We start from the raw sequence: 18556 nt of genomic DNA, 5'->3' as shown, positions 1-18556 counted from the left end.
TACAGCCAACCGCCAGCTGTGTGAGCGATCCATTTTGGAAGTCTAGCTCAGTTGCGCCTTTGGATACCTTTAGCCCCAGTCAGGATCTGACTGCAATCATGATACCCCATTGAGAACTGCTGAGGCCAGGCAATTCACAGACACATGAGAGACAATAATAAATTGCTGTTTTTAGCTACTAAGTTTTGGAGTGGTTTGCTATGCAGCTATAGGTATGGGAACATACCCAGAATCCTACCATCTTGGAGATAACCACTATTAACGTTTTGGTTTTCCTGTACATATATATTTTTAAACAAAATGTACAGAATTTTTGTGGACTTTTTTTCAGTCAGAAAACATTTATTTCCAACTGGTTATTAGGAAAGTAGAGTTAGGGCCAAGAAAGAAATAAAATATGTTGAGAAACAGTGAGAAGAACCATTGGCATGGAAATCACCTCAGCAGTCACATGAAGGTACGGTTTGGCGGTCTGTATGTTTCCTGAAAGTGTTTCCCGTGTCATTGAAACAGAACCAGGAACGACTGTACACAATGCAATGTGAGGACACATCAGAGTGAGATAGTATTTAACCATTCGTCTATTGTTGGATCTTCAGGTTGTTCCAGTTTTTCACTATTAAAAACTATGCTGCAGTAAATAAGCTAGTACGTGTATCTTTGATGGCACTTCTTACCTATTTCTCTGGATGAATTATTGGAAGTGAAAATTCTTGGGCAAAGGTTCTGAGGCTTTTTAAAAAAAGCAAAATAATATTTAAAAAGCACCAGGTATCCCTGTACTTGCATTGTCCTTGTTGATGGCTGCGGCTGAGGGGCACTTCTGCTTCCACAGGCTGGAGAAGGGACAGTTTGCAAAGTGTATTTTTGGGGAGACACAGAGTTTGACTTCCCAAACTTGTTTGGTTTGTATTAATGTTTAGAGCACATGTTCCAGGAGGCAGGCCCTAAGTCTATCCAGCTTGGTCCTCATAGTGCTTTGGCCAACCTCAGAAGCAAGTGGGTGATAAGTGGTACCTTTTGGATAATGACCATGATGGTTGGGGCAGGAAGCTGGGTAAGAAGGGGGTAGGGTGTGTGCGGTCCCAGGAGCAAGGTCAAGCAGGGCTGTGCTCACTGAATCTCCGCCCTCTTCCTCTGAGTCTCTAGCAGACTTCTGCCTCCCACTTCTCTTTTTTTACCGTTCCTAGCTTTGCCGGCTTCCTTGAGTGGCTCAGTGGTGCCCGCAACATACTGTTCATACTCCTTCCAGGTTCCTGCTCCTTCCAGCCATGGCTTGCAGAGTCCTTCTGTTATCAGGTGCACCAGGGGCTTGGGGGGCCCTCAGGGTGGGGTGGAGGGGAACTTTTGGGTCTGTGAGTGAAGAGAAAAGGCACAGAATATCCAGGAATTAGTCTGGGGAGAGGCCAAGGGTACTTGGGGGAGGAATAAAGGATTCCAGAAGCAGCAGGGAGTGGAGACAGACCAGATGGGATGGCCAGGGAAGCTTCAATGAATGGCTGCATTCACAGGCTGTGCGAGACCGTTTGGCTGGTCCCGTCACTTCACAGATGAGGAAACTGAGGCCCAGAGATGTGAAGTGACATGCCCAGGGGTGCACAGCAGGTGTTTCCTCTTGGATTCAACCTCACCACCTCCACTTTGCCTCCAGTTCTATTTTCCAAGGACCTAGATGTAAATGTTTGTTGAATGATTCCAGTTTGTTTCCTTCTGTGCCTATGTTTTGTGGAGAATTTGACAAGAAGGGAAGGAAATGCGTGAGAGCTGCATAGGAAGGAAATTATCTAATCAAAGGTATCAGGAAACTTGATTGTTGAGCAAATCATCGGGGTGCTAATACTAGGGGAAGAGGCTGTGTGTGTGCTTAGAGAAGAGGATGGAGGTCAGAGAGGTGCTGACTGCATCCCCCGTTGGTGGCTCTTGGGCATCAGCAGACGGTTGCCTGGGGGCAGATATGGCACCACTGTCCTTGCACCGTCTGCGAGCCATAGGTTGCCGACGAACATTTGCAATCCATTTGGTGATAGGGAACACTAACTTTGAACCCCAGTTAAGTGAAATGCTATCTCTACCCCCAAAGAATTCCATTTGTCTCCTTAGTAAGCCTGTATTATGAAAATTTGTACTCAATAATTATGAATTCTCTTAATGAAAAATTTGTGGAAATGTATTTCTGCTCTCGTTACATAAGAACCTACGTAACATATTCTATTGGCTTCTTGGTCTGTAAAGCCTAAAATATTTACTATGTGGCTCTTTATAGAGAAAGTGTGCCGACCCCTGCCCCAGCCTGGGGGGCTGGACGCGGGAGGCGGGCACCTGGGCGCTGGGCGGGGCCGACCCCGGACATGAAGACGCACAGAGCAGGCGGCCTCCTGCTTCCTTTACTGTCTCCTTTCCTCTGACTCGACCCCTTGTGTCCCCTCCAGTCTTGACCTTATGTCGAGGGTTCAACCTGGACACTGAAAACCCAATGACCTTCCAAGAGAACGCAAGGGGCTTTGGGCAGAGCGTGGCCCAGCTTGAGGGATCCAGGTAAGACCCCAGATGGCGTCCCTGTCTCATGTGCTTTCCCTCCAAGGCTTAAATGTCTGAAAAAAGTGGCAATTTCCTTGAGTGATTTTTTTGGAATAGATAATAAAGTTACAGGGTTCTAAACTGAGAAGACACAAGCAGGTGTAAGAGTAAAGTCCCTTTTTCACTCCCTTCTCCCCAGTTCCCTTCCCAGGAGGGACCTCGGGGAGTGGCTTGTCGTGTGTCCTTCCGGAGAGTGTCTATGTGCCTGGAACACATGCACATCCTCCCAGGCCGCATCCCCCACACAGTTTGTAGCACACATTATACTGCCTGCAGGCTGCCACCAGTTTTTGAAAATAAATTTTATTAAACACAACCGTGTCCACTTGTAACTTACTGCTTATGGCCACTCATCAAGCTGTAACGGCAGAATTGAGTAGCTGCGACAGAGATTACAGCCCGCAAAGCTAACGCATTTCGCTTGACAGAAACAGCATATACGGAGACAATATTACCTTTACGGAAAAGTGTGCTGGTCTCTGCTCTATAATGCCCTTTGCTTTCTTCCCCCTTAATCTTGGTAATTTGACCTGATAAGTACATAAAGAGCTTACTCCTTCAGCTTTATGCTTGGATGAAATTCCATTATTCGGAGGTACTGTAATTTACTTTACATTCCATTAAATCTCTTCTTAGTGAACACTTAGATTGTTTCCAAACTTTTCCTATATGAACAATGCTGTCATTTTGCCCATGTGCCAGTGTATTTGGAAGTAAATTCCTAGAACTGGGATTGCTAGATCAAAGGATAGACAGGCATACACAATTTTAATAGATTTTTCCAGATATCCTTTACAGAGGTGGCAACAACTTACACTTGCACCCGAATGCATGAAATCACCAACCTCCCCACCCATTTGCCAAGCCGGTGTGTTATCAAACTTACTGATCTTTGCAAATCGAATGGGTGAGAAGTGGTATCTCAATTTAGTTTTAAACTGCTTTCTCTTTTTATAACAAGGTGAACACTTTTTCTTATCTGTTGCCCGTTTTTCTATTTCTTTTTAAACCACTCTGTAGGAGCTGTGGATATACCGAGGAAAGTAGTCTGGGGTATGAGTTACTCATGCCCCTCCACCCAGCTTATCATTTGTTTATTGACTTTGCTTACAGCAGTTCATCACATATAGAAATTAGTTTAAAATGACTGTGTGTTGAATTTATCTATTTTTTAATGACCTCTGATGTTATGCTTAGAAAGACCCTACCTGTTCCGAGATTTGAAATTTTCTCATTTTTAAAATTTGCTAATTTTTCCTCCTATCTTTTGGGAGGAATCCATGTGAAGGTCCCCACTTTCCTCTGGGTGGTAGAACTTCTGTGGTCATGCTAGCGTTTCCCCCCACACGTTAGAGTTTTCTCTCTTCCTACCTCTCCCCACAGGGTGGTGGTTGGAGCCCCCCAGGAGATAAAGGCTGCCAACCAAACAGGCGGCCTCTACCAGTGTGACTACAGCATAGGCTCATGTGAGCCCATCCGCCTGCAGGGTGAGTCATTGCCCCGCCTGGGCCCCAGGGCTGGAATGCACCTATGAACGCACCTGGTCTTGGCAGTCCTTCTCGAGTTCCGGAGATCTGTGGTGGGGGGCACAGGGGTCTGGCTCTGCAGCTCTGCTCTGTCTGGTGTCTGACCCCAGACACCCTCAGGCAGCCTGTCCACGTTCCTTCCCCATGACCTTGGTGCCCCTTGACCTGTCAGACCTGCCCAGCTCTTACACAGCCCCTCTTATCCCCCTGAGAGTGACCATGTACATATTTGTCCCCTCAGCCCCCCCAGAGGCTGTGAACATGTCTCTGGGCCTGTCCCTGGCAGCTGCCACCAACCCCTCCCGGCTGCTGGTGAGTTGCCCTGGGTCACAGCAGGGTCTCGGCCAGGGTAGGGGCGGTGGGGAGCCTAGGACTGGTGGGGAGTGGAGATGCTTGGGTGAAAGGGCAGGAAGCAGGGGAAGCCCTTTTTCACTGGCCCCGTGTCCCCCAGGCCTGTGGCCCCACGGTGCACCAGACTTGCAAGGAGAACACGTATGTGAAAGGCTTATGCTTCCTGTTTGGATCCAACCTACTGCAGGAGCCCCAGAGGTTCCCAGGGGCCCTCAAAGGTAGGTGGCCTTTGGCCAAGGGCACAGATGGGCAGCGTGAGACAGGGTGGGGGCGGGACTGGGGCCTGCGCACGGTCTGGGGGGTGACTGAGAGGTCTAGGGCAGAGGTGGGGGGCTGGGTTGCGTTGGAGGGAGAGGCTGGGGCAGGCGCTCGGGGCTCGCACCGGAGGGTCCTGACGCAGCCACTCACCTCTGTGAGAGAGGGGATCAGGCCTCCTGAATTCACACAGGTCCCAGCCATTGTCCTCAGAGCAAGTGCCTGAGTCTCCCAACCGCAGCCTTTGCTGCTCTGGCTGGCTTGGCCCCTGCTGGCCTCTGCACGCGCTGCCATCCCTCCGCCTCGGCCACCGGCCACCGTGCTCCCAGCAGCACCGCCAGCCGTCGCCTCGGGGCCTCTGCTCTTGCGGGTCCTTTGGCCCTCCTGCTGCTCCCCGGATCTCAGCTGACAATCCGTTACTGTCATCCGAGTTCGAATGTCACCTCTTTGAAGAGGCCTTTCTGTGCAGCCCTTCTAACCATTCCGACACCACTCCCGTCACCCGGCCCTGCTTTACCACCTTCGTATCCCGAGTTCATGCTTCCCCTGTGTCTCGTCTGTCCTTTCTTCTGTGACGGGTTCTGTGGCAGCAGGGCGCTTGTCCGGCCTGTCCGCTGCTGCCTGCCCTTTATCTGCCGCCGCTGAACAGATCACCTCCGACCGGCAGCTTAAAACAACAAACGTTTGTGACCTCAGGGTTTCTGTAAGTCAGGAATCTGGGCATGGCTCTGCTGGGTGCCTCAAGGTGTCTTGTGAGATTGAAGTCGAATTGTTCCATCAGGGCTACGGGCTCATCGGAGGGCCTGGCTAGGGGACAGTCTAATTCCAAGCTCACTCCCGTGGTTGCTGGCCGGAGGCCTCAGTTCCTCACCGGCTGTTGGCCGGAGGCCTCCCTCAGCTTCTTGCCACACGGGCCTCTCCGGAGAGTGGCTCACAAACAGCCACTGGCTCCCTCACTGGAAGCAAATCAGAGAGCAGGAGAGCAAGAGAGTGGGCACCCGAGACCTACGTCCCCGTCCTCCTAACCTAATCTCAGAAGTGACGTCTCAGCTCTGCTGTATTGTTCCTTTGAAGTGAGTGGAAAAGTCCAGCTTACACTCAAGAGGAGTGGGCTATTCAAGGGTATCATTGCCAGGAGGTGGGAATCTTGGGGGCCATCTTGATGGCTGCCTACCACACCGCTGTTCCCCAACATTTGTTGAGAGAGAGAGAATGTATTGCTCAAGCTGTTTTCTCCCACTGCTCTGTTCAACTGCTTGGCCGTCTTTTTGCTGTTGGTTCTGGAACCAAAGGTAGATACTTGCCTTTTACAGCTTTCCTTTCTCAAGCCCAGCTTCCCTGTACTTCAGCGTCCACAGAGAACCCTCCTTACTTACAGAGAAAACAAGTGCTCCCAGGCGTGGACTCCCTCCACTTCCCCCTTCTCCTTGTCACATTTCCACAGTGGCGCCACCTTGGCAGTGTCTCACCGGTTGTAGGAGAGATCTGTCTCTCCTCCTTCTCGTGACTAATTCTTCCACCTGGGCTTTTGAGTGTCTCTCATGCATCAACTAGGAAGCCCACTTCTTCAATCCCTCGTTCTCTCCGGGAGGTTTAATTTCCCCTCCTCTGAATGCAAACATGCTCATGCTACCTATATCTTAAAACAATCAACCACCAACGCTGACAGCAATGAAAGCAATCTTCCCGCATCTGGTCTCTCCTCATCTTCTGCCACGTCTCCTTCCCTTCACAACCCAGCTTCTGGAAAGGGTGCTCTCAGCTCATCTCTACTGCTGCATTTCACGATTCTGCACCCTCTGATGTCTGGCTTCTCTGTCCACCCATTGTACAGACCTTGCTCTTGACGATGGCATCTGTGACACCCTGAGTGCCAAATCTCTTTTCTGTCCTCAGGTTCCCTCAGCTTTCAGGTGTGCCCGGCAGGTTGCCTCGGCCATTTCCAGACCTCCTGGCTTCAGACATCCCAGCCTCTGGCTTCCGCCGGGGCTTCCCCGCTTCGCCCCCAGGCTGGCGCTGTCTGCCTTCCCTGTCCACCTAGGAGCCGCGGGTTGCACTTCCCTTCTCGCCCATGTGTTCTTCCTGTCTGATACCATCCAGTTCTGTGGCTTCAGCTACCACCTCCACGTCTCTCTTTAGACTTCTGTCCTAGTCTGTTTTGTCTTGCTACAAAAGAATACCCAAGACTGGGACACTTATGAGGGAAAGAGGCTTATTTGGTTCACAGTTCTGCAGGCTGCACAGGAGGTGTGGCATGAGCTTCTGCTTCTGGTGAGGGCTTCGGGGAGCTTCGAACCACGGCAGAAGGAGAAGGGGGAGCAGGCATGTCCCGTGGCGGGAGAGGGAGCCGGAGAGAGGGGAGGGCTGCCGGGCTCTCTTCAACAAGCAGCTCTCGGTGAGCTGGTGGGTGAGAACTCATCACCTCAGGACTGCACCAAGCCATTCGCCACCCAAACAGCTCTCACCTCCCACACTGGGGATCAAATTTCAGTGTGAGATTTGGAGGGGAGAAACCTCCACATTATAACAACCTCACTCCCAGGAGTTCAAGACTACTTCTTAATTTTTCTCCCATTTACTAAAAACATGTAATGCATGCACTTGGTTTAAAATTCACAAGGCACTAAAGGATACACTGTGGAGACATCCTCTCGGTCAGGAAACGGCTGCTGCCAGTCTCTTGTGTCTTCATCTGGAGGTACCCCGTGTACTGACAAACATACACATGTGCATTCTACACTTCTGTGCCACAAATGGTAGCATGCTATACACACTGTTCTGTACCTTAATTTCTTTCATATAACATATCTTTGAGATTTTCAAAAATTTTTGTGGCTAGTCTCCTTTGCATATTTTCTACATAAACATTAGAATCTGGTTATCTAGTTACAAAAAAAAAAAACCCAATACTTTTTGGAGCACTTTTATTTTATTTTTTTCAATACAGTAAAATTGACCTTTTTTTCTTTTAGTTCCATGAATTTTAACATATTCATATGTTTAACATATTTTGTCTAACCGTCACCATACTCAGAATACAAAAAAGGTCCCCCCAAAACCTCCTTTGTGCGGTTCCTTTATGGGCCACTGTCCCCCGCCTCAGGCCCTGGCAGCCACTCATCTGTTCTCTGTCACTATAGCTTTGTCTTTTCTAGAATGTTACATAAATGGAATTGGAACCTTTCACCAGCATGTGAGCCCCATCCGTGTGGTCGTGCGTGTCCTGGTCCCCTCCCGGTCACTGCCGAGCAGCACTGCCCTGCGGGGTCGTTTGGCTGTCGCGCGGAGCTGTCCGAACTCGCCGCTGCGGCAATCGCTCTGGAATAGGAACAAGCCAACTTACTTCCTTTTCTAAGAACCTTCGGTGGCTCCCCACGGCCTGAGGGATGAAGCCAAACTCCTCGCAGGAGCAGCGAGGCCGTTGCCAACCGTCCCGGCTCAGTGTCACAGCTGCGCTCCCTCCACCCGCAGCGCAGACGTTCGCCCCGGTGGCGCCGTTTCCGGGCGCGGCGTTCCTTGAGTCCGCCAGGGTCCTTTTGGGCCCCCTCCCGTCCCAGCTAGGCAGATGGCACAATCAGAATAATTTGAAGAGGGCTTCTTATGTACAAAAGGACTGAGTGTAAAGGTGTGATGGGGTGTAAGGAAACCGTAAGGGCGGTCTGAGCGCCTGGAGGGCGCGCCCAGACCTCTCCACCCCTGGGCTGGTGATGCGGCTGCGGATGCGCTCCGGGTTCAGCAGAGCCCAGAGAGCCACGTGGGGCAGCCTCCTTGCGAGGAGCCCTGCTCCCCTGCCGAGGGCATAGCTGGCCCAGAGCAGCCTCCAGGAAGGCAGCCCACGGGGGAACACCCTGGCCTCGCTCCCCTCTTTCCCGCCAGTCTCCCGCTGAGCCCTCCAGAGGGCAAAGGAGCCCCGCTGATGTGGCCCACGTCGGTGGTCCACCTCCCGGGCCACAGAGCCCAGTGGAGAAGGGTAGGAAGTGGGTCTGGGGGTGGAGGCTGGGGGGGGGCACATTCAACATATCCATGTATGTGCTATTCTTTTTTCTATTATTTATTTCTCTCTTTGTATTTCCGGCAAATTATTTCTTGTTCTTCACGATCCAGTCAAATATCACCGTTTTCCCTGACTCCCACGGGTAGAATTAACCAAAATTTCCCACACCACTGTTTGGTTATGTTTTTGTCTAGCTGGGAGCATGGGTTGGGTCTTGTTTACCACCTAATCTCATTGCCCCCAGACAGTGACATGCAAAAAAAAAAAAAAAAGAAAAAAGAAAAGAAAAAGCACCAAGTCTCTAATTACTTAATCAATTCATACTTTTTCTTCTTCTGCAGGGTGTCCTCAACAGGATAGTGACATTGCCTTTTTAATTGATGGCTCTGGTAGCATCAAGACAAATGACTTTTATCGGATGAAGGATTTTGTCTCAACTGTGATGGAGCAATTTGAAAAGTCCAAAACCTTGGTGAGGGCCCGTGGGTAGGTTGGGAATAGCCCACATGAGGCTGGCAGGTGCGTGGCAGTCAGGTCATCGCATTCCCCTTCTCCTTCAGTTGCAGACATTGCCAAATTGACAATCCTCTGTGGTTCTCTTTCCTGATTCTCTTTTCTGCTCCGTCCGGATGCAGCCTCAGCATTCCTTCCGCCGTTTGCAAAGCAGGCAGCTCCGTCTGGCTGATAGGGGTTGGCATGGGAGATGAAACTGGTGTCACACCTCTGGCTGAGTTCTAGTATTGAGAGGAAGTGGGAGCTGATGGCAGATCTCTGATGGCAGAGGGACTGGGGGCAGTGCCGAAAAGGAATTTGGAAACTGGAATATTTCAGGATTTGGGTAGGGCTTGCTGGGGGATGTCTAAGGGAGTGGGGACACTGTCTGTAGTGTAATGCCAGGTGCCTCCTTCCCAGTTCTCTTTGATGCAGTACTCTGATACCTTCAGGACTCATTTCACCTTCAAAGATTTCCAGGAAAACCCTAACCCAAGATCGCTGGTGAGGCCAATACCACAGCTGTACGGGAGGACGCACACTGCCACAGGAATCCTCAAAGTAGTGTAAGCTTTTCCTTCTTTGCTAAGGGTGGGAGGAGGAGGAGGAGATATTTTTAGCTGGGCTTTGAAGGACGAAGGGAGTTGTTCAGACAGCGTTGGGGTAAAGGATGCGTCCAGTGGAGGGAACAGCATGGGGAAGGGCGTGGAGGGACTGTGCATGGTGTGTTCATAAAAAAACAAGTGTGAGTAAAGGTGAGAGTAAAGTGGGGAAGTGAGGGAAAGGTGGCTGGAGGGAGGCCAGAAGATCGGTTGAGGTCAGGTCAGCAAAGGCAACTTCACAACCAGCTGGGGAATCACTGAAGGTTTTAAGCAGTAGGGGGACATCGCCACACCTTGTTTTGGAAAGGTCACTTTGATTTCAGTGTGTGTGGAGGTGAGGGGATGGTTGGGGCAGAAGTGCAGGAAGGTCTCGAGAGCCCTAGATGTGCCAAAGAGCTGGTGCAGTGTTCTAGGAGAGGTTTGATGAAGGCCTAATTAAATTTATTTCTTTTTAAAAATTTTTTAAATTTAAAAGTAATAATATTCAGTTTAAAAAGCCAAACTATGCAAAAGTATACAAAGGCACAGAAGGCTCTGTTTCCCTCCCCTGCTGCCTTTCCAGGTCTTGGGGCAGCCACAGCTCAGTGTTAAGCCCCAGAGGAGACCAAGCCCCTCCTAGGCAGAGCCCAGCGGTATCTCTGTCTGTGAGTCTGCTGGCCTTTCCTCCCTAACATTAATAATATCTCTGTCTACCTGAATTTGACTTTGTCCCTCCTCTTCCCTGCACAGAAAAGAACTGTTTTCCGTTGCCAAGGGAGCCCGGGAGAATGCCCTTAAGATCCTAGTCGTCATCACAGATGGAGAAAAGTTTGGTGACCCTTTGACATATGATGATGTCATCCCTGAGGCAAACAGACAAAGGGTCATTCGCTATGTCATTGGGGTATGAAATGTGGCCTGGTGCTTCTGCTGAGGGTTTCTATTTGAATACACCCTCCCTTCAGTTTGCAAATAGGGATAAACTCAAAGTGAGGAAAGGGTTATTGCTAGCTCATATGTGCCTGGAACAGTTATCTATTAATAGTGCTGTGTAACAAACTATTCCAAAATCCAGTGGCTTAAAATAATAAGTAAGCCTGTAGGTCAGCTGGACAGGTTTTCTGGTCTCAGCTGGGCTCACTCACACATCTGTAATCAACTGCAGAGGGTCTTGGCTGGGCTCTCCGTTTCTGAGGGTTGCAGCCATGTTTGCCTTCTGGGAGAGATGGCCTTTGTTGGAACAACTGGGGTGACTTGGCTCTTTGGCTCCCTGGGTCTCATTCTGCAGTGGGCTGGCCTGGACATGCCCTCGTGGTGAAAGCAGAGAAACAAGAGAGCAAGAGGAAATGTTGCAAGTGCTTTTTCAAGCCTCTGTTTGCATCATGTTTGCTAACATCCATGGGCTAAAGCAAGTCCCATGGCCGAGTCCAGAGACAGTGAATGACGCAGATTACTCCACCAAGAGTAGGAGGGCACAGCAAAGTTTTGGGGAAAGGACTTGGGTAAAAGAAGAGGTAGACAGTTAGGATCTCAGTGTAATCAAACCACCATAGCACTTTGTGTGATACAGAGAAAGCAATTATCATGGGTGCATGGCTTGGCGAGTAGGAAATACCTTCATATAAAGAAAGAGGCTCCCCTTCCACTGGGAGTCATGGCACAGCAAATGGATCAAAGGCTGGGTTTTAGCTCCCAGTTGCTCCCTTTGCTTTGCAGACCTGTCCCGGGGACTTCTGGTGCATTCTCTCATTTGACAAATAATGTTTCAGATTCTTTTCTTTGCTAGATGATACTGCTACCCATGGGCAGTGTCTGATTTGGTCTTTGTTCCTTGGTGACAGGTGGGGTCTGCCTTCAGCAATGACAGATCCCGAGAAGAGCTTAATACCATTGCATCCATTCCATCTCGTGATCACGTGTTCCGGGTGAATAACTTTGAAGCTCTGAAGACCATTCAGAACCAGCTTCAGGAAAAGATCTTTGCGATTGAGGGTGAGCAGGCGTCTGTGTTCCCAGAGCAGCTCCAGCGGTACCCTCCACCCTAAACCACATATTCCTGTCTGGAAACTAGACCCTCCTAACCCTTGGTGTCCTGACCCTCAGCACCAACTCTCTCTCCACTGCCTCCAGCTCCCAGCCACCCTGGCCTTACATGGTCAATTCCTTTGAAATCAAAGAATCTAGACTTTTATCTCTAATTTTGCAAGTCTTGGTTATAGGCTGATAAGTTGGAGTGTGGGGGAGTCAAATCCCACACAGTGGGTTTTTCCCAAAATTCGGATGTGTTGTCAACATTTGTCTGTTTGGTTCACTATTCTATCCCTGTTGCCTAAAATAGTGCCCAGTGTATAGAGAAGGAGCTCAATAAATGTTTGTTGAATAAAAGGAATTTAGTCATGGGTGAATTTCATCCATGATCTGGATTTATGGCTTATCTTGGAACATTGGAAGATTAGACACCTTGAGGACCATACTCCTGCTTGGCAAGAAGCAGCTGGAGCTGAGTAGATGCTGCTCTTCTAAGAGGGGTGTAAGGGGGGCCTGTGCTTTCCAGTTCAACAAAGATCCCATTCGAGCCTTTAGTCTGGCCACCAGGGCATTTGAGTTTCCAGCACCTGTTCTAGGCAATTCTGCTTTCTTTAATGTAAAAAGTTCTCTTCCTCACAGGAACTCAGACAGGGAGTACCAGCTCCTTTGAGCATGAGATGTCTCAAGAAGGCTTCAGTGCGGCCATCACCTCTGTAAGTGGTCCTTCGTTAAATTGGAGGTGGGGGCGGCAGGAAGAAGAGACAGAAGAGGTGCAAGGCTTGGGAGGCTCTTCTCTGTGATGGGTTCTTGTTGGGAGTTACCTCTTTAATGGGCAGCAGTGGTCCCTTCTCTCTTTCTCATCAGTACTGTTCTACCCCTTTTCCCAGAATGGTCCCTTGCTGGGTGCTGTCGGGAGTTTTGACTGGGCTGGTGGAGCCTTTCTATATACATCAAAGGAAAAATTCACCTTCATCAACACAACCAGGGTAGATTCAGATATGAATGATGCTTACTTGGGTAAGTGGGGAGTGCAGGGGTTACTCTAAGAAGGGGTCAGGATGTGGCATAACTCAACTAGTGTAGGTGTCATTGGATCTTTCATAGGCCTTTGGGATAGCTTTAAAGACAGAAATTTCAAGACTTAATTTTTATTATATTCACAAAGAAGAATATAATGCAGGGCTCAGTTACCCCAACCTACCAGGCATGAGCTGCCCCATTGTTCTGCTCAGGGGGTGGGTCTGCATGGTGGAGAAGGGATCAGAGAAGGCACTTCACCTCTTAGTCCACCGTCTTCAGGTTATGCCGCCACAGTCATCTTGCGGAACCGGGTGCAAAGCCTGGTTCTGGGGGCACCCCGATATCAGCATATTGGCCTGGTGGTGATGTTCAGACAGAACGCTGACACCTGGGAGTTCAACGCTAATATCAAGGGGAGCCAGGTGAGTGCAGAGTGTGGAGCGTGAGTGTGCAAACAGGGGTGTGTGGGGGCTGAGAGATTCCAGGATGGGCGTTGCCGGATGCCGCTCATGGCTGCGTCTTGCAAAGAGGCTTCAGAGGCTTTGAGCTGGAGAGTCATGGGACCAGCTTTGTATTTGAGAATGCTATGTCCTTAGCTTTTCTAAAAATAATAAATAAATAAGGACACTTGACTGTACAGAGCTGATCTCAGAGCTGGTATTCAACCAGTATGTAACTAGTATAGTCATATTAGTTATTAAAGTATTAAAATAGTTCCATATCTGTTGATAAATGGAACCCATGGACTCTGGTTCCTCTCCCAGTGCTCTTTGGACTTCCATACGACCCAGCAACTGTGGGGGCAGGCAGGACACGTTAGGGGACCTCCAGGACCTGCTCCAGCCAAGCTCCAAGTACTATTCCTCCCTCCCTGTGCAGCCCTAGCACTTCAATATTTTGAATGTCACACCTGCAAAAGCAGTATGGTTGCATATTATGTGGGAACTCATGTGTGAGGCAAAAATCTCTAATCTAAATCATGCAAATTCCTGAAACAGGATAGCACTCATAATATTGTGCCTGTGGTTCTGTTTGTGTTTCTTTAATCTTCATCAGTGGTTCTTTTTGGCCTGCAATTAATTAATGTGAAACCAGTTTGCTCTGATACTCAAACAGCTTGTCATAATTCTTTGCTAATAGTCAGATTGTTCACATGATTTTTCCAAATGTTTAACCAACACATATTGACTGTTGATGGTGTCAGTGCCTGGCACATGTACGGTGTGGGTGGAGGAGAATGTGTAGGGGAATTCCAAGAAGTCAAGTGTGGATGTGATGCTACTTCTTGTTTTGTGTGTGTGGTCCAGGATCACATGAGGAAGGGTGGCTGGTCGACTCCTCCACTACACATAGGCACCCACAAATTACCATCAAGGGTGATAAATGCTTAAACTGGGATAGTCTGGGACTGAGAGAAAATGGGAGGGGTACTTAAGCAAGGGAATTGGGGAAGGCTTCCTGGAGGAAGTGACAGTTAAGCCAAGGCCTGAGGTAAAAGAACAGGAGAAGTGAAGGGGAGGAGAGGGGGAAGAAACGGACCAGAGGAGGGAGGAGAGCATGGGACAGAATTGAGAGTGCGGGTGTTTGTGGTGGGAGGAGTGGTGGAAGAAAACACTAGAAAGAAGGATAGGTGTGGTTTATCTCAGGCATGCAGGACTTGTTCAACATTCGAAAAATCAACATAGAGCTGGGCATGGTAGCACACACCTGTAATCCTAGCTACTTGGGAGGCTGAGGTGGGAGGATGACTTGAGCCTAGGAGTTTGAGACTAGCCTGGGTAACATAGTGAGACCCCATCTCTATAAAAAAATAATATTGTAGAAATGGACAAACTGATCTTAAAGTCCATGTGGATCCAGAATAGCTAAAGCAATCTTGAAAAAGGAGAACAAAGTTAGAGGACTCACACTTCCCAATTCAAAACTTACAAATCTATAGAGTGAGGAATTAGATTTGTGGTTGCCAGGGGATTGGATGAGGGTAGGGACTGAGAGTGACTGAGAACAGATATCTCTGGGGAGATGGAATGTTCTGGAATTAGTGGTGGTGTTTACACAATATTGTGAATATATTAAAACTCACTGAACTTTATACTTTAAAATAGTGAATGTTAAGTTAGGTATATTTTGTCTCTAAAAAAGCAATTTTGAAAAAAAACCACAGTAATTTACCATAATAGCAGATTAGGGAAGAAAAAACATGTAATCATCTTAATAGATATAGAAAAATAATTTGACAAAAATACAACATCCTTTTATGATTAAAAGCTCTCAGCAAACTAGGAACTAAAGGGAACTTCCTCAACCTAAAAAAGAATAATTTATAAAAAGTCTATAGCTGGCATCATACTTAAAAGTGAAAGAGAATGATTTTCTCTTAAAATTGGAAATAAGGCAAGAATATCCACTTTTACTATTCCCATTCAATATGGAAGACCTAGCCAGTGCAATAATGCAAGAAAAAGAAGGCAAAAAAGCATACGGAGTGGAAAATAAAAAATAAAACTATCTTTATTTGCAGATAACATATAGATAGTGGCCTCCTATGTCCTAACTCAGCACAGAGCATAGAAAATATTATAGAATCTCTAAAACAGCTGCTATAATTAATCTATAAAACAGATGCTATAATTAATATGTTATTTCAGTAAATTCTTAGGATACAAGATCAATATGTAAAACTAATTTGTATTCATATAAAGTCATTGAACAATTGGAAATTTAAATTAAAAAGTATCATTTATAATAGTGCCAAAGACCATGTAATACTTACGTATAAATCTAACATAATGCCTGTATGCTGAAAATTACAAAACACTAATGACAGAAATCAAAGACCTAAATACATGGAGAGATTTACTGTGGTTATGGACTGGAATATTGGAATTCCAATATTGCTAAGATGTCAATTCTCCCAGAATTGACCTATGAATTCAATGCAGTAAAAATCCTGGGTAGTATTCCATTGTGTGCATGTACCACATTTTCTTTATCCATTCCTCTATTTATGGACACTTAGGTTGAATCTAGATCTTGGTTTTTGTGAATAGTGTTGCAATATACATGGGAGTGCAGATATGTCTTCAATATACGGGTTCCCTTTCTTTTGGATATATACCCAGCAGTGGGATTACTGGATCATATGGTAGTTCTATTTTTTGAGAAACCTTCACACTGTTTTCCATAGTGGCTGCACTAAACTACGTTCCCACCAACAGTGCACGAGCATTCCCCTTTCTTTGCATCCGCGCCGGCATTCATTTCATTACTATGTCTTTTTGATAAAAGCCATTCTAACTGGGGTGAGATGATGAAAATATACTTGTTATGATTTCAGTCTTCTTGAATTTCTTAAGACTTGTTCTGTGGCCTAACATATGCTCTATCTAGAGACTGTTCCATGTCTGTTTGAAAAGGTTATGTATTCTGCTGCTGTTGGATAGAATGTTCTGTATACGTCTGTTAGGTCCATTTGGTCTATAGTGTTGTTCAAGTCTGCTGTTTCCTTATTGATTTTCTGTCTGGATGATCCATCCATTGTTGAAAGTAGGATATTGAAGTCCCCCATAATATAATAATACTATTATTGTACTGCTCTCTATTTCTCCCTTTAGTTCTGCTAATATTTGCTTTATGTATTTAGGTGCTCTGATGTTGGGTGCATATATTTTCAAAATTGTTACATCTTCTTAATGGTCTGACTTCTTTATCACTATATGATGACCTTCTTTGTCTCTTGTGGCAGTTTTGACATAAGGCCTATCTGGTCTGATATATTAATAAGTATGGCTCTCTTTTGGTTAACATTTGCATGAGATATCTTTTCCATCCCTTCACTTTCAGTCTATGTGTGTTCTTAAATCTATATTGAGTCTCTTGTAGGCAGCATGTAGTTGGATTTTTAAAATCCATTCAGCCACTCTATGTCTTTTGATTGGAGAATTTAATCCATTTACATTTAAAATAATTATTGATAGGTAGGGACTATTACTACTGTTTTTTTTTTCATTGTTTTCTGACTATTTTGTAGTTCCTTTGTTTCATTCTTGTTCTCTTGCTGTCTTCCTTTGTGATTTGATTTTTTTTTTTTTTGGTAGTGGCATGCTTTGATTCCTTTCTGTTTATGTTTGGTGTCTACTACAGGTTTTTCTTTGTGGCTATGATGAGGCTTACATAAAACATCTTAGTCTAAGCTGATAACTTCTACTGCATACAAAAACTCTGTACTTTAATGTCTCCTCCCCCCACATTTTAGGATATTAATGTCACACTTTACCCATTGGTCTTCTTCTTCTTCTTTTTTAAGAGCCAGGGTCTCACTTTGTCACCCAGGCTGGAGTGCAGTGGCATGATCATAGCTCACTGTAGCCTTGAACTCTTGGGCTCAAGTGATCCTCCTGCCTGAGCCTCTCAAGTAGCTAGGACTACAGGCACCTGCCACTATGCCTGGCTAAGTTTTTAGATTTTTTTGTAGAGATGAGGTCTAACTATGTTGCCCCAGCTGGTCTCAAACTTCTGACCTCAAGCAATCTTCCCACTTTGGCCTCCCAAAGTCCTGGGGTTACAGGTGTGAGCCACTGCACGCAGCCCCAGATTGATTTTCAATAAAGGAGCAAACACAGTTTAATGAAGAGTCTATTCAACAAATGGTACTGTAACAATTGGAGATCCATAGTAAAAAAAAAAAAATAAACCTCTTATCTTCTTAGCTTTGGCTTTAAAATAAAAAAAAAACTCTACCCATATCTCACCTCATAAAAAGTTAATTCTTTATATTTCTTATAATGTTTAACATACAGTTACCATACCAGCAGTCCCATTCCTAAATATTTACCTAAGACAAATGAAAACAGATGTTCACATGTAAACTTGTATGCAAATATTTGTAGTAGCTCTATTAATAATCACTAAAAATTAGAAAAAACACAAATGTCCTTCAACTAGGGAATGGATAAACCGACTGTGGTATATTCACACAGTGGGGTACAAATCAGCAATAAAAAGGAGTGAATTATTAACACTAATACATGTGACAATGTAGATGAATCTTAAGTGTATTATGGTAGGTGAAAGAAGCCAGACCCAAAAGGCTACATCCTGCACATTTCCAGTTACGTAGCATCCTGGATAAGGCAAAACTGTAGAAAGCAGATCAGTGGTTGCGGGTGTCGGCAGCAGACGGGAAGGTGACTGCAAGGGGGTATGAGGGAATATTTGGGGGATGGTGAAACTATTCTATATCTTACTGTGGTGGTGGTTATGATTTTATATGTTTGTCAAAATTCATAAAACTGTATACTAAAAAGGCTGAATTTTATTGTTTGTATGTTATACCCTAATAAACCTGACCTAAAAATAACCCAAATCCTGCTGACTTTAGGATGAAGCTTAAATGCCTTTATTAGGTTATCAGCGAGTCTCCTCAGGGGTGTGGCGGGTAAGATCATATGCAGTGAGTCATGGCATGATGTTCCCTGCACAAGTTCCTAGAACTTGTCCCTGTTTATCTGTTTACTCCCCTGTCCCGCTGCACGGAGGGCCCTGGAGGGTATTGTGTCTCTCCTGCCCAGCCCTGTGTTCAGCAAGTAGCAAATCCTTGTTTGTTGAATGAATGAATAAATGATGATTAAATGGATGAATTCTATGGAAGAGTTGTATATATTAACATTGAACATATTTTAAAAATCCTTTCACTGGTAAGTAGACATTATTTTTTAATATCACAAAAAATA

General features: G+C 46.4%; 1 protein-coding gene across 4 annotated transcripts in view; it reads left to right on the top strand.

The window, feature by feature from the left end:
* The first annotated feature begins 1178 nt into the window (after window positions 1–1178).
* Window positions 1179–18556, top strand: part of ITGAM (integrin subunit alpha M) — a 53375-nt gene continuing 35997 nt past the window's right edge. For all 4 annotated transcript variants that reach the window (XM_045543249.1, XM_045543248.1, XM_045543250.1 and 1 more), the window contains exons 1-12: window positions 1179–1299; window positions 2430–2535; window positions 3961–4064; window positions 4345–4415; window positions 4555–4672; window positions 9045–9175; window positions 9616–9761; window positions 10527–10680; window positions 11618–11768; window positions 12444–12517; window positions 12692–12821; window positions 13104–13246. In XM_045543249.1, coding sequence (XP_045399205.1) covers window positions 1272–1299; window positions 2430–2535; window positions 3961–4064; window positions 4345–4415; window positions 4555–4672; window positions 9045–9175; window positions 9616–9761; window positions 10527–10680; window positions 11618–11768; window positions 12444–12517; window positions 12692–12821; window positions 13104–13246 — 1356 coding nt within the window. In that variant the 5' untranslated portion in view covers window positions 1179–1271. The remainder of the gene's footprint in view (window positions 1300–2429; window positions 2536–3960; window positions 4065–4344; window positions 4416–4554; window positions 4673–9044; window positions 9176–9615; window positions 9762–10526; window positions 10681–11617; window positions 11769–12443; window positions 12518–12691; window positions 12822–13103; window positions 13247–18556) is intronic.

The sequence above is a fragment of the Lemur catta genome, chromosome 2, assembly GCF_020740605.2.
Source record: "Lemur catta isolate mLemCat1 chromosome 2, mLemCat1.pri, whole genome shotgun sequence".
NCBI classification, from domain to species: Eukaryota; Metazoa; Chordata; class Mammalia; order Primates; family Lemuridae; genus Lemur; species Lemur catta.
This window is presented reverse-complemented; position numbering and strand designations above follow the sequence as displayed.